Genomic DNA, 13509 nt, shown 5'->3' with positions numbered 1-13509 from the left:
GACATGTCCGACCCATTTTACTTTAAAAGCCTTAGAACATGTCCGACCCAAATCAATTTTTGATTGGACAGTGTGTCCGACCACCTAAATATCGTTATTTCGAGCCCTGCACTGTCTTAGACTTGTAATCATATTGTTTTTTTTTCTTCCCTTAGGTTACCAAGAAAATCTGATATTGAAAGGTAAATACTTGTTTCCTTTTGAGAAGGTTTTGTTAAATTTACAAAGCCTAACAAATATTTTCATCAAAGAAAGTGGTTGGAGTTTTCTTCACAGATTTGGAAAGTATATAACTATCCTAACTCTATTGAGGTATTATTTATTGAATTCGACCCAAAGGACAGGTGGATGTGGGTTGCATATGAATGTTATAAGTGCGTTTAAATTTGTCTTCCACAAGTTTCTTTTTAAGCAACAACAAACTTGAAGTGGTTTTCTCTAAATTATTTTCATAAATCTTGTTTAGGAAGATTGAAATCATCAAATTTGCAACAAAAGCTCGTCAACAGTTCATTCGTATATTAGCACTTGTAAAATGGGCTGCTGGAGAAGACCGAGTGGACAAGTTCCAGGTTTGGGAAACAAATTTTATTCCCCTTAATATTTCAGAAAAAGTTCATAATCATAGACCTTTCTGTATTTCCATTCCTAATCCTTCTAGTAGTCAAAATTTCCATCTCTTAATTAAGTCTTATTTGGGCTAATTTGTGTGAAGTCCATTTTTATTATTTCTAAAGTAAAAAGAACACTGTTATTTCAATTACCAATTCTAAAAACTATTCTAGCTGTGTAATAGGGAGTGAAGTGAAACAAAATATTTTTGCCTTTTCCCTACTAGGCTATGTCAATGGGCTTGTTACAGCAGAACGAATTCTACATCCATACAGCAGATACATTGTTCCATTTATCAAGAGGAGACCTTGTCAATGCAAGGTATGAATACAGATCCCAATTTTTTTTTGATTCGTAAATTTTATTCAAGATTGTTGAAGGATTAAAACCAGATAGTGTATGATTTACTCTTTTTTCTTTAGCAAAAAACCTTAGAAAAATAGTTTTGTCAAAATCCTTGTATAATAACCACTCTCAGTCTGATCGAATTAGATATTGTCAAATGTTAAAGGCAATTCTCCTATAGAGGATATAAACTCATTTTTTTCCTACTTATCTACTCGTCATTACTCTAACTTGCTGTGACATAATTTTTCGTGATTATTGTGTCCTCCTAGAATTTTGAATAACCAGTTTGTGTTTTAAATGACAAGGACATTAACTTCCTCTCTCTTGGATCTTGGCAAACTAATCAGCACACCAAATCTGTGATTTTACTGTCCTTGATTTTGAAACAGCAATACTTCGATTTTTAAATGTTTTTGTCACTTTACCAAACTAGGAAGCTAGTTTGAACATAAACTTAAAAACACACTCTTTCACATATTTTAAACCGTCCTCCATGCCCCCAGAATATTGAATATACATTACATAACTCACCCATGTATATCTTGGGGTAAGGTCTCAGTTTCTCTAGAGCAAGATACAAACTGAACTTTTGCCTGTACGCAACCACTAGCTCGAAATTTTGTTTTGATTAATTTTTTTCAGACTTCCAAACTTTTCATTACCAACAGCAGTTGATGTTCTTACCACTGGCACTTTCAATAGATTGCCGAAATGCATACGGGTAAAATCAATTACAATTTAGTTCATGACATATATTTCTAGACAACCCACTAACGTGACAAGAAGAGTTGAAAGTAAAATGATAAATTAAGTTATTTTCGTTAGAGTTTACGAATTAGAAAATAAATGTGGATTTTTAGTAATCGAATAATGAATTTGTGTAGGTTTAAGATCGCAAAGAACTTTGGGTCTGGCCAACAGGAATTCATTACAAAATCGAACTAAGTTCTGATTCCTAGGATCCATTCCAATTATGAAATAACTTTAGCACCATATTTAAAAATAAGACTTGACGATCCTATGTGTCCAATTTTTAATATTTTCAGAAAATTGTCCCTGAAGAGCCAATATCAGCAACACAGAAAGCTCAAACATTGAAAAACCTCAATGAAGTCATTCAACACCGATTGGTGACAAGTAAAATTCCTCCTGAATTCAACAGTATCAAAATTGGTAGGTGATTGGTTAGTCTGGCTCTAGTCTCTGGACTCGGGTCAACTTAAAGCTTTTATATAAACTGGACTCAATTTTAGTTTTTTCTTTGGTGGGCTATTTTACAGAATCAGTTGCTTTTGAAAGGTATAAATAGCAGATATCGTCGCAGTAGAATAAGAGTGCCTTATGTCCATTTTTTGAAAAATTTTTTTTTACATTTTTTGGGACACAAGGCTGTGCTCTTTTGAATGGTGACTTTAGATTTCTTGGATTTTATCTCATTTGGGAGAAAGCTGTCCAAATTTGGACATAAGGCTTTTTACTTTTACATGTGCTAGAATAAAGTGGACTTAAGCTAATTTAAATGTTATGAATTGATAGATTAAGAATAGATTCTTGATATAAAACGACTAGAAACTTATTATACCTACCTGCTTTTTGTTTATCAGTTTCTTAATTGAAATTGTGGGATTGTTTTCATCACTTTTATTAAGCAATTTATACTTAAGTCCATTTTCCAGTGAAATTTATAGAAGAAAAATGCCTTATGTCCATTTCTGTTGACAAATGCGCGCCATTATGGTACACTCAATGGCGCACTCATTGATTTTTTTTTTCAAAAATGTGATACACAACTACCAAAAAGGCAGAATTAGTGAAAACACTTGAAAATTTTACAATAAGTCTTCGTCATTAGGCTCAAGCAAGTAATGAAAACTTTAAACTCGATTTCTGCAAAACAGTGATTTTGGACATAAAGCACTCTTATTTTACTGCGACGATATGGGAATGGTTTTACTTCTCATTTTTCAGAATATTTTTCAACTCGAGTAGCTTTTTTATCGTTTGGATTTTTCATGTTTTTACTGTCAAATGCTCCTAGTCTAACTTCAATGATGTAATCAAAACAAAAATTATCAAAAAGCTCTTTAGTGTAGATTATTTACAACGAGATTATTTACTAGAGTTCCCAGGGATAACTTTGAATAACATGTAGCGTACATAAAATTGGTGAGAAGTCAATCTTCCAAAGGTTTTGCTCTAAATTATCTGTATTTTCTCTATTTTTAGGAGATGGTAAACTTGTCCTTAGAGTTGAACATGAGTTCGAGGTCAGTCAACAAGCTTAACAATTTTACTTTACACAAAAGAGGCTGTGATACTATTCTGATTTTTAATTTTATAATTTCTGTTGCTTAACCAGGTAGGTCCATTAAAGTCACTACTTTTCATATAATTATTTGCACTTTCAGGCTGTGTTGATGCTACCAGGTGACGGTGCAGACATTCCATGGAGGTTGCTCCACATTGACTTCTTGATGGAAGATTATGAAACAGGAGGTTTGTTTTAGAATCAGTTTGTTTTCTTTGCCAATCTTGTGATTGTGATTAAGGGTAGATCGAAGTTATATTATACCTTATTGGGACTAATTTTTGCGGGAACTAATTTTCGCAGTTGAAAAAAATATCCAAAAGATTGCATTTCGTGGGTTTTAATTTTTGCGGTTTTTTTCATTCTGTAATTTTCACGGTTTTGACCTTTTTTGTACAAATTTCTTTCATTTTCCTAGGGATTTTTCAAATTTTTCGATAAGGCGAGACCAATTTAATTTGTTGTTCTACGGGCCCGACCGACCCTATTTTGCTAAAGTCAAAATAATAATAATATTGAATTTCCACTATAATATATTTTTCACAGTACTTATTTGTAAGAATCAAATTTGAATAAAGCTGAAAATTAATTCACAAAATTAAAAAATTTAGAAAATCAAGCATTCCATACACTAAGATTTTATTATTGATCGTCATCAAAGATAAAAAAAGTGAATTTTTGATCCAGATATTTTTTGAAAACATTCTCGGTACTTTACCAACCCTGATAAATGAAAAATTTATTTTTATTTTACCGACCAACGGACCCATATTTTGCTAATGCTCTGCCCGTCGAACAACAAATTAAATTGGGGTCGCCAAATTGGAAAAAATTGTGTTTCGCGGTTTTTAACTCAAATTTTCGTGATTTTGACGAAAAACCCGAAAAACGCTAAAATTAATTCCCGCAAAAATTAGTTCCAATAAGGTATATTGTTCTATCGAAAAAGCTGATTTAATTTTGAAAGGGCTTTAACGTGATTTCAATAGAACATCTGAAGTGAAGTATGACATTCAAGAAAAAACAATAGAACATTTATCTTCCATAAACTTTCCAATGTATTAAAATGTTTTAAATCTTGTCATTCTAGATGGAAGGTCATTAGTGCATGGAATGCAAGTGAGTCCGATGAACCAATTTTGTAATCTGAATGAATTGTCTTGCGCACTTCTAAGAATCAGATCAATCATTCGTAAAATGAAAGGCATAGCATCAAATTCGAAAAACCACACAATTATTTCATTTTTTTGCTTGATTCTTGATTCTTTCAGTTGACAGAATTCTTTCCCCCAAAGGACATGTACACAATAATATCTAGAACTTGTATATCAATTTCATATATTATATAAATAGCCGAAATCTACCAGGAGATTTATTTTCAAAAATAAAATGTTTTTTTTGTAACAAAGCCCTGTATGTACACTTTTTGCTGAACCTTCTTTCTGTTAGGTTCATTTCATCCATCAAATTGTTCAATCAAGGTTGATGGTTCAAGAAGATTCTCTAGCTGAACTTTACAACACACTTCGTATCTTTTCACTATGATAAAACCATTGGTTTCAAAGCCTCGAAGGAGCTAGATTTGAAACTCCTGGATGGGAAATGATGCCAATCATATCCTATCTAAAATACATGTCCCGGGTGGTTTAGACAAAAACACCAGATCGAAAGTACAACCCTTATCTCCAAATTTCGAAAAATATGCAGCGCAAAAACAAAGAAAGCGCTCGATGCAATCCATCATTCTAAATACTGACCAAATCTTAAGGCTTTTCTTTTTGTTGCTTGAGGGCCTTCAAAGTCAAAGTCAAACATTACGCTTGTAAAACTCCTGTATTTGATCATCAATTTTGTCCTTAACTCTATCCAACACTATTACAGATAATTTCTGTTTATCACTCCATTTGGAAGTACTCCATACTCAGGTAAGTTTTGTCACTTTCCCTGTTTTATGAAATATTTTGCAATTTATTGTGTGTAAGGTTAGGATCTATATAAATGCTGAGACTCATACAATGGCTTATATTTTTTTTCTTGTAGAGCAAACGTTTGATCAATGAGCGATGGGGAGAACATGTTCGAGTAGAAGAGTACGTTCCTGCTGAAAAACTCACTCTCTCATTTTTCAGGTAGTTCTTTTGTCCACAATTCAGTGTTAAAAGTCCTTCCATCTCAGACGGAGTATAAAAAAGAGGCTTTTTCGTCTCAAAATTCTGCATAATTCATCAAAATTCTAAGAAAATGTCCTAAAGTCTGTCCAGATATAATTGGCAGTGGAAGCAAGAAAGCCTGTAACTTTTAATAGTGAAATAAAATTCCAAAAACTTTTTTTGCTTGTTTTAGAGAATCAAAAGCGCTATATTTGAATGTATTTTTGGTTGGAAAATTCGCGATTTTTAGCGGTTAAATTTTCGATTGTAAAAATTGAGCTATTTTTCTACTCATGCTATAACGTTCATTTTTACATCAATGGTAGTTCAACCTTAGGTTAAGAAGGTTGTGAAATTTCAAGGCAAACAGAAAAGTCCTTTGGAAGATATGGGACCCGAAATACCCCTTGGTAGCACTTTTCTGTGAAATATCAAATCTCCAACCTATTACTAAAAACGGGGGTAGTGATATGATTGATAAAACAGTTTTTCGATCATACTGTAACACATTTTACGATCTCTTTAATGACCTCATAGCCAAACTGTGTTTAGTGTTTTGGGAATTAGCAAAGTTTTTAATGACTTAAGAATAATAAAGGCAATATAAGTTCATGCTTATATTTTCAATAAAAACAATTATACTGTGATTTCACCTCGTTTCGAAATAATCAATGATACCAGTAATACCAATGCACCAACACTTCACATTTTCCAACTTTTAATTGCACTGTTCAAAAAAGATAACATAACCCCCGTTTTTAGTAATAAGTTGGAGATTTGATATTTCACAGAAAAGTGCTACCAAGGGGTATTTCGGGTCCCATATCTTCCGAAAGACTTTTCTGTTTGCCTTGAAATTTCACAAATTTCTTGACCTAAGGTTGAACTACCACTGCTGTAAAAATGAACGTTAAAGCATAAGTAGAAAAAAAGCTCAATTTTTACAATCGCAAATTTAACCGCTAAAAATCGCGAATTTTCCAACCAAAAATACATTCAAATATAGCGCTTTTGATTCTCTAAAACAAGCAAAAAAAAATTTTGGAATTTTATTTCACTATTAAAAGTTACAGGCATTCTTGTTTCCACTGCCAATTATATCTGGACAGACTTTAATTTGGTGTGTAAAATCAATTTTCCCTCTCAGACGAAAAATTTTAGATTGTCCACTGATAATTTGGAAATCGAAGGCCAATCTTGATGCAATCTTCATCAATTTGCCACCTTTAAACCTTATAATTTTCATAATTTAACTTTGAAAAGTCATCGAACTGTTTTGTATTTCGTACTGCTTGATGTCACTTTGACACTTTTTAAAGATTATTTTCTTTTTTTATTTCATAGAGCTTCCGCAAGATTCGTTAAACCAGGTATGAAGCAAAATTTAACTTCTCCAGTGGGTACTAACACCCTTAAAACCCACATTTAAAGTCCTCACACTATCCACCTATTATGGAGAGTTTATGTTGTTATGTTGTATTATGAATTTATGATGAAAGTCTATGATGGTCTTTCCAGGCAGTGATAATTTATTTACCCTTTTTACGAGGGAGGGTAAAAAGATATTTTTAGTTTAATTTTTACCCCTTAAAAACCCTCAAAATGGTTTTTCTCAAATAAATTTCGAAAAGCTCTTTTTGAATGTCAAATTAAGCCATAATAACAAAGGGTCTGTGTTGATTTCTTATGGGACTATTTATGAAATTAAGGAAAATGCAAGTTAGCGGTTTTGAAGTGGGGATTTGCATTTTAGGGTATCGTAATAATAATCCACTTGTATTCTTTTCAAATAGTAAATCAAAAGACCTTGATACAACACAACAATGAATTTTCATATTAACAACTACTTTCTATGTATCAGATCCATTATAAATTATTTTACGGTCTTTGGTTTAAAGCTATTGGCTTTAGATGCTTTTACTTTTCTAAATCTTGTGAATATTCTTAAGAAAATTTTCTTTTTTCTACAGAGAAGAAGCCTCCGTCAGTTTGTATCACACAATCAAAAGAAAAGAAACAAGCATTGATTATGCGATACGTTCCACCTTTGGGGGACGACGACGATGGAAAATCCGACAACGGAATTTACATTTCGCCTGATTGTCTATCCATTGAAAAAATCTTTGCCATAGCTGTCAGATCCTATTCTATATCGATGCTGAAGAATCTGCTTGGCCAGCTCAGTGTTGATGAATTTTTCAAGGAGAATGCTGCATTGAATTTAGATCTACCGTCATTGGAATTTAAACCGTTTCAATGCTGCATGAAGAAAGAGTCAGTGTCGGTCTCGATTGATTCGCGCACTGGATTTCTACTTTTGAATGTTGGCGTCAAAAATCCAAGTAAGTTGAATTCTTTTGCTTTTCAAATTTTTGTTTCCAGGAGGTTTACTGAAATACTCAAGTTAAAAAGATGGCTAGGAAGAATACATGTTTAATCTCATGACAGATCATCCATTCTGCGCACGAAACTTCTTACTCTATAAGGGATGTGGCCAATGTGATAACCTAACCGCACTGTCTTTTGCCCTAAGAAAGCGATTTGGTTCTAATGTTAATGTTTATGATTGACATTTGTTTTGATGTGATTGTTCTGCTTTAGCCAGTCACCGCACTCAAAAGCTCATTACAATATTCGTCCCAACTTGATGAAAAATATCAAAACGGTCCGCTAGCCTAGGCAGATTATCTTACGGAGAAATGGCCTCTATATATGAATACTTGTCATGCGTGGAGTATTAGAATCTGCTTGGAGATATAAGGTCGGACTATCAGAAAATGGACCATTCCATTTTATATCCATACAGGGGGTGGACGAACATTCCCAGAGAGTGTTCCGAGAAAATTCTCCATGGGGTATAAAAGACTGATTTTAGTTCGTTCGCCCCCCCCCCTTTCTTTTAAGGTATAAAAAGAATTTTTCTAAGGGTATTTTTATTGCAAATTTTGCCATTTTCTAGGGGGTTTGCAAACATTTTCAATAATTTTTTTGACCTTAAAATGGTTCGTCTACCCCCTGTATGTTTTTTTAATGAAACAACCAAATCTTTTTGACCAATCATTGATTTAGTTTTGCTTTTGATTCCATAATATTTCGCTGTCTGAAACAAATAAGGTTACATGATGTAAAGATTCTTACATCTGTTACATAATTTGCGTGCTTTTCGCGCGCTTACAGTTTCACGATAATCGGAATGGGCCGTCGGGCGGATGAGGCGGAATAGATTATATCGACTTTGTTTTCTATTGTTATTTTATATTTTACGGGGAGATCGAGATTAGCTCGACCCTTCTCTCACTGAACACTGTAGATATCAGATGTCTTAGATTTTATATCATGTAAAGAATCATAAACTACTATATCAATCGCTTCACTTTAATCCAACTCAACAATTTGTACACATGATGAATACTATCATTTCTTTTTATCTTAGAAGTCAACCTGATGAAACAGCTTCAGATTTACTTGAGGACTGACATTCATAAGTTCATTGAAGAGTTCCATGCTCTAAGGTAACACTAAATAATTTAATCTCCTCCGAATTGACAATAATAATGTTCTGGAAAAATATTATAATGGGCGTTTTAGCTAAATGCAATCCTACTGTAGAAAGTTTTTACTTTGTATTTTGTCTTTTGTCTTTAATTTTTGATAGACAATTTTCGATCCTTGATGGAGGTTAAACTATTCTAAGAAATTGTTTATCTACAGACTTGAAGAATCTCTGTGTATCTCAAAATTAACGTGACAAATTTCTTAGGGATTAATTTTCCGGGTAGCAGTCTTTTTGGGGGTAATTTTCGGTGGAAGGTGACAAATCTCCAGACGGGCATTTTTCCTGAGGGGCAAGTTTCTGAGAGGTTGCAAACTTCCTGTCACCGGTAAGAAATCTTTGATGGTCTTTTTTTTAGATGCTCACTGTATTTGGAGAAAAGTAGATCATCAGTATATCTTCAACCCGTCATTGTATTTGAACAATTTCCCGTCAAACATTGCAATTTGACGTCACTTCAACGTGTTCCAAAGCATCGATTGTTTTTACAGTTCAAAAAGCATCCTGACTATTTTCTGGTGAGCGATCGTAACTAAAAATTTTGCAGAGTTTTGTATTCTTTATCTAGGCTCGAATTGGTCTTTATATTTTCTTGAAGTTATTGTTTGTTTTGTCTCAAAGATATACAATTGTACTCGAAAATTTTGCTTGCTGAGAGTAATTAATTTCAATTTAAAATACATGATCATAATTTACATTTAAAACCTTTTGTCGTAAGAATCGATAAATAATTGTATAAAACAATTGGAGACTTTCCCAGAATACATTATAAACCCTTTAAAAAAGCGTGAAAAAATCGGGTTAGGAGTTTAATAAGAGAGATTGATTTTCTCGTAGACATTAGAATGTGACCTAAATCGTTCCTGGCAAACTCTAACCAAGTATCCTCGTGCTTGTCAATTCTTTCAGGTTCTTGGGATCGACATTAGTAATGACATACCATCAAAACCAATCAAAGATAAATACTATTTGGTACAAGCCATCGACAACCCTGAAATCTCGCATAACGACTCCATAAACAGTACAGAGAATATGGACAACCTGAAGATCGCCAATTGTTTTCAATTGAATAGTGACACTTTGCTGAATAAGAGAAAAATCACCGAGAAATTGCCCGTTGAAGGACCTGTAACTCCTGTTCTTAAGAATGACATCAGAGAAGAGTTATCTCTGATGAAACGAAAGGTATTGTTGAACTCAGGTCATCGACCCCCTTTTAATTTCCTGTAAATTTATTGAAGGCTAGTTTTTTATAGTTCTTTCTACCGGAAGAAGTCGCTCTTTTTCTAGGTCCCCCCTCCTCTCACTCTGAAATATTTTGGTTGCTCATGAGCTCTTAAGTTTTTCTCTTTAAGCCAGGGTTTTGAACCATAATGGGAAAACATTAGTAAGTACATTATTAGATTACTAGTCCAAATCTTCCTAGGTTTTGGGTTTGAAACACAGGGCTTTAGACAATTCAACCTAAAACGCTTTATGAAGGCTCGAAAGTATTTCAGACATAAGTATTAGCTTATCTATTGTATTATTCTCTCTAGGAGCGGTTACAAGAACGTGCGGAGAAACGAAAACGCTTAGAGTGCGCAAACGAGAAAGTGAAAGTGGTCATGAACAATGAAATTGAGGAAGACCAACATTTAAAAGAAGATTCTTTGATCAACAATATTTTATCATCCATCTTGTTGAGAAGTTTTCAACGGATTCCATTCATTGAACTTTGCAAACAGGTGCGTTTCTTTTAAGTATTTTTTACGTTTACCCCGACGGGGATAGGTTAATCGGGCAAAAATGACGGAATTGTTTAGGGAAATCACGACATTTTCCTTGACAAAAAACTATTACAACATATCACCTATTCTACCTGTAATACGATTTTCTTAAGCTATTAAAGGGATGAAAGTGAATTACATGATAATTCTCTGATTTTCCCATGAAAGAGAATGCAGAAACGGCCAAGATCGTTCGTGGAGTTATCATTAGTTCATGTGTTTGCAACATTCCAAAGAAAGCTCTGATCTGATACTACGGGTTTTGCATTGCATTTTCATGTGCCGGCAATTGCGCTTCAAAGTTTCGTCAAGAAAAACCATACAGGGGGTGGACGAACCTTTTCAAAAAATTATTGAAAATGTGTAAATACCCCCTGGAAAATCTCATACATGAAGGTGAGGGTGGACGAACTAAAATCAGTCTTTTACCCCCTTGGAAATTTTAGAATAACTTCTTACCTCCTTGGAAAAATGAAAAAACACTCCCTGGAAATCTTTCTCGGATTACCCCCTGGAAATGTTCGTCCACCCCACTGTATTGATATAAGATGGAATAGCCCAATAGACAACCAGAAGGTTTTAACTGAGATTATATTCTTTTTCGTTCATCTTACAACTTTCTCTTTTACAGCTTGTAGCGGCTGACATTCTTTTCCACGGTGTTCTGGAAGAATCGCACGGCTCGCCTAACATTATCCTCCTAGACTATCCAACACCTCCTGGATGCAATAAGAAAGATTTCGAGTCTTTCAAAGAACAAATTCTCAACTCCACAATGTATTTAGATGTTGAACTCTCACAATGGGTTTTGACTTTTTCTTTTAAAAAACCATTGATGGAATCGTGCTGCGAGGATGTTCGGCATAAAGGAATATCGTTTGATTACAACCTTCAATGCGGTGGTGTAGAGAATCAAGAGAAGAAAGAAAGCTTCCTCGCGGACAGGATATTGTCCGATTTGAGAGGCTTATTTAGATTGTATAAACATGCCATTAATGTGGATCAATATTTGAAAGGTGAAAAACTTTAACTGATACGAATAAATGTCCATTTAACACCAATTTTACGTCCATAAAGACCTACGTTAGGACTGAACCAAACTTTGCCATTCGAAAGTACAATTCATTTCAAAATAGTTTTGAGGGAAAAGACAAAAGTCAGGCAGGGGGTAATTGTTATTGACCAAAAATATGTGCTGTCATAGGAGGCAAACTGCAAGGGAAAATGACGGTCAGAAAAATAGCTTCTTACAGATAATTTGTGCTGATGTCTTACTTTCCCTAATTCACAAAAGTCAAACTGGAGAGAAAAATTTGGTATATGGTGACATCAACTCAATATATTTAACTGGTTAAAAATCGACCAATTAAATCGACAACAAGACCTGTCAATCACAAAAAACTTATTTCAATGTTGATCGTTTTTGTTTTCATTTTAGCATTGAATTCGACATACTCTATCTCCACATTCGTATTCAAACGATATGATATGAAGTCGTTGGTTTTTACTTATTCCCGTGTCCAAGGTTACGAGGTATTACTCTAATACAACGGAAGGTTTTCGCTCAAATATTGGGCTCTTAAAACTTCACTTTGATCGCTATATTATTTTTGTTGTTAATAGGGGGGGGGCGAAACTTAGGACCCGTGACATTTTTTATGCGACGCAACCAAACCTGGTCCATTTCAAAGATTTTTTCGCGAGGGGTGTTCTTTGCTAAGGCCTAAGAAAAAGTTTGACGAAATTTCAAAGTGAATAAAATTCAAAACCATTTATACCAGTTAAAAGCACTCAAAAAGCGATGTAGAGGACTTTTAAGTGGATATAGTCTCGAGAAAATTAACGTCAAAATTACGTTTTGTAGTCATTTCCGGTCAATAGATTGATAGAACCGGTCGTTAGAGTGATTTTGACTTCCGGAAACTTTTAGGTATCTAAAGATATCTAACCCTGCAAATTAGACAGAATAAAACATTGCTTTTAGCTTTCCACTGTGTTTTGTTATACTTGCTATACTTGCCTTGAAGATAACTATCTAACTAAACCACCTAAACTAAAGGAAGCGACAAGTCAACGTTTCAAAACCTGGGGTTCGCGATTCAAATTTCCGCTCCTTCCAACGTTCCGTTCAAGTTAAATATAGCCGAGCCACCTAGCCTTGGACCCCGTGAAAATAATCGAAATACTGTCCAAAATTTCTCGATTTTTGAGCTGTCCACGTAAAATATTGACTTTATTTATAGTCCGGGAGCTGTGAGAGGTTAACTATGACAGTCGGAGTGTAAACACATCATCTAATAGCATAATGTCCGAATTTACCCTGCTATTTTTGTATTCTGGTCCATAAAATACACACCTAAAAGAAAATTTCGGGCAGTCAACAAGTTAATTCTAAAAATTAAGACATCTTGCTATAAATATAATATATGCTTACATGTGCCTCTCCGCCTGTCTTAGCTGACCTCCCCAAGCTCCCGGACTTGAACAAGGATTTAAACTTTAGTATTGAAATCGCTAAATCCCTTTTCTTCCACCTCTTAGGTGACCTTTTCATACGATCGCGAGAAAGAATACCAAGTGACTTTCATGAAGAATGGAAACACAAAAGAACCGTGTCCTCACTCACTAACGCAAGAATATATCCAACAAGAATTTAACCGCCACCAAAATCTACAATACTCTCTCAAGGTACTCTTCTATCTAATATTCATGGCGTGATGTTTTAAAAAACGTCCCGCCCGGTTTTTTACTAATAATGTAAATGTGAGA

General features: G+C 34.1%; 1 protein-coding gene across 1 annotated transcript in view; it reads left to right on the top strand.

Moving 5' to 3' along the window:
* The window catches only part of LOC136815439 (mediator of RNA polymerase II transcription subunit 14-like), a 29898-nt gene that overhangs the window by 6698 nt on the left and 9691 nt on the right, over positions 1-13509 (top strand). The window contains exons 2-21 of the mRNA XM_067071891.1: positions 156-182; positions 467-572; positions 839-933; positions 1603-1681; positions 2007-2133; positions 3187-3227; positions 3369-3456; positions 4359-4387; positions 4718-4796; positions 5150-5193; positions 5309-5397; positions 6763-6788; positions 7389-7760; positions 8852-8930; positions 9330-9489; positions 9881-10156; positions 10510-10698; positions 11372-11756; positions 12179-12273; positions 13282-13428. Of these exons, the coding sequence (XP_066927992.1) occupies positions 156-182; positions 467-572; positions 839-933; positions 1603-1681; positions 2007-2133; positions 3187-3227; positions 3369-3456; positions 4359-4387; positions 4718-4796; positions 5150-5193; positions 5309-5397; positions 6763-6788; positions 7389-7760; positions 8852-8930; positions 9330-9489; positions 9881-10156; positions 10510-10698; positions 11372-11756; positions 12179-12273; positions 13282-13428 (2533 nt within the window). The remainder of the gene's footprint in view (positions 1-155; positions 183-466; positions 573-838; positions 934-1602; positions 1682-2006; positions 2134-3186; positions 3228-3368; positions 3457-4358; positions 4388-4717; positions 4797-5149; positions 5194-5308; positions 5398-6762; positions 6789-7388; positions 7761-8851; positions 8931-9329; positions 9490-9880; positions 10157-10509; positions 10699-11371; positions 11757-12178; positions 12274-13281; positions 13429-13509) is intronic.

This window comes from Clytia hemisphaerica, unplaced genomic scaffold (genome assembly GCF_902728285.1).
Source record: "Clytia hemisphaerica strain Z4C2 unplaced genomic scaffold, Clytia hemisphaerica genome assembly, whole genome shotgun sequence".
In the NCBI taxonomy this organism is placed as follows: Eukaryota; Metazoa; Cnidaria; class Hydrozoa; order Leptothecata; family Clytiidae; genus Clytia; species Clytia hemisphaerica.
The sequence above is the reverse complement of the archived record's forward strand: the minus strand, read 5'-3'. Positions and strand labels throughout refer to the sequence as shown.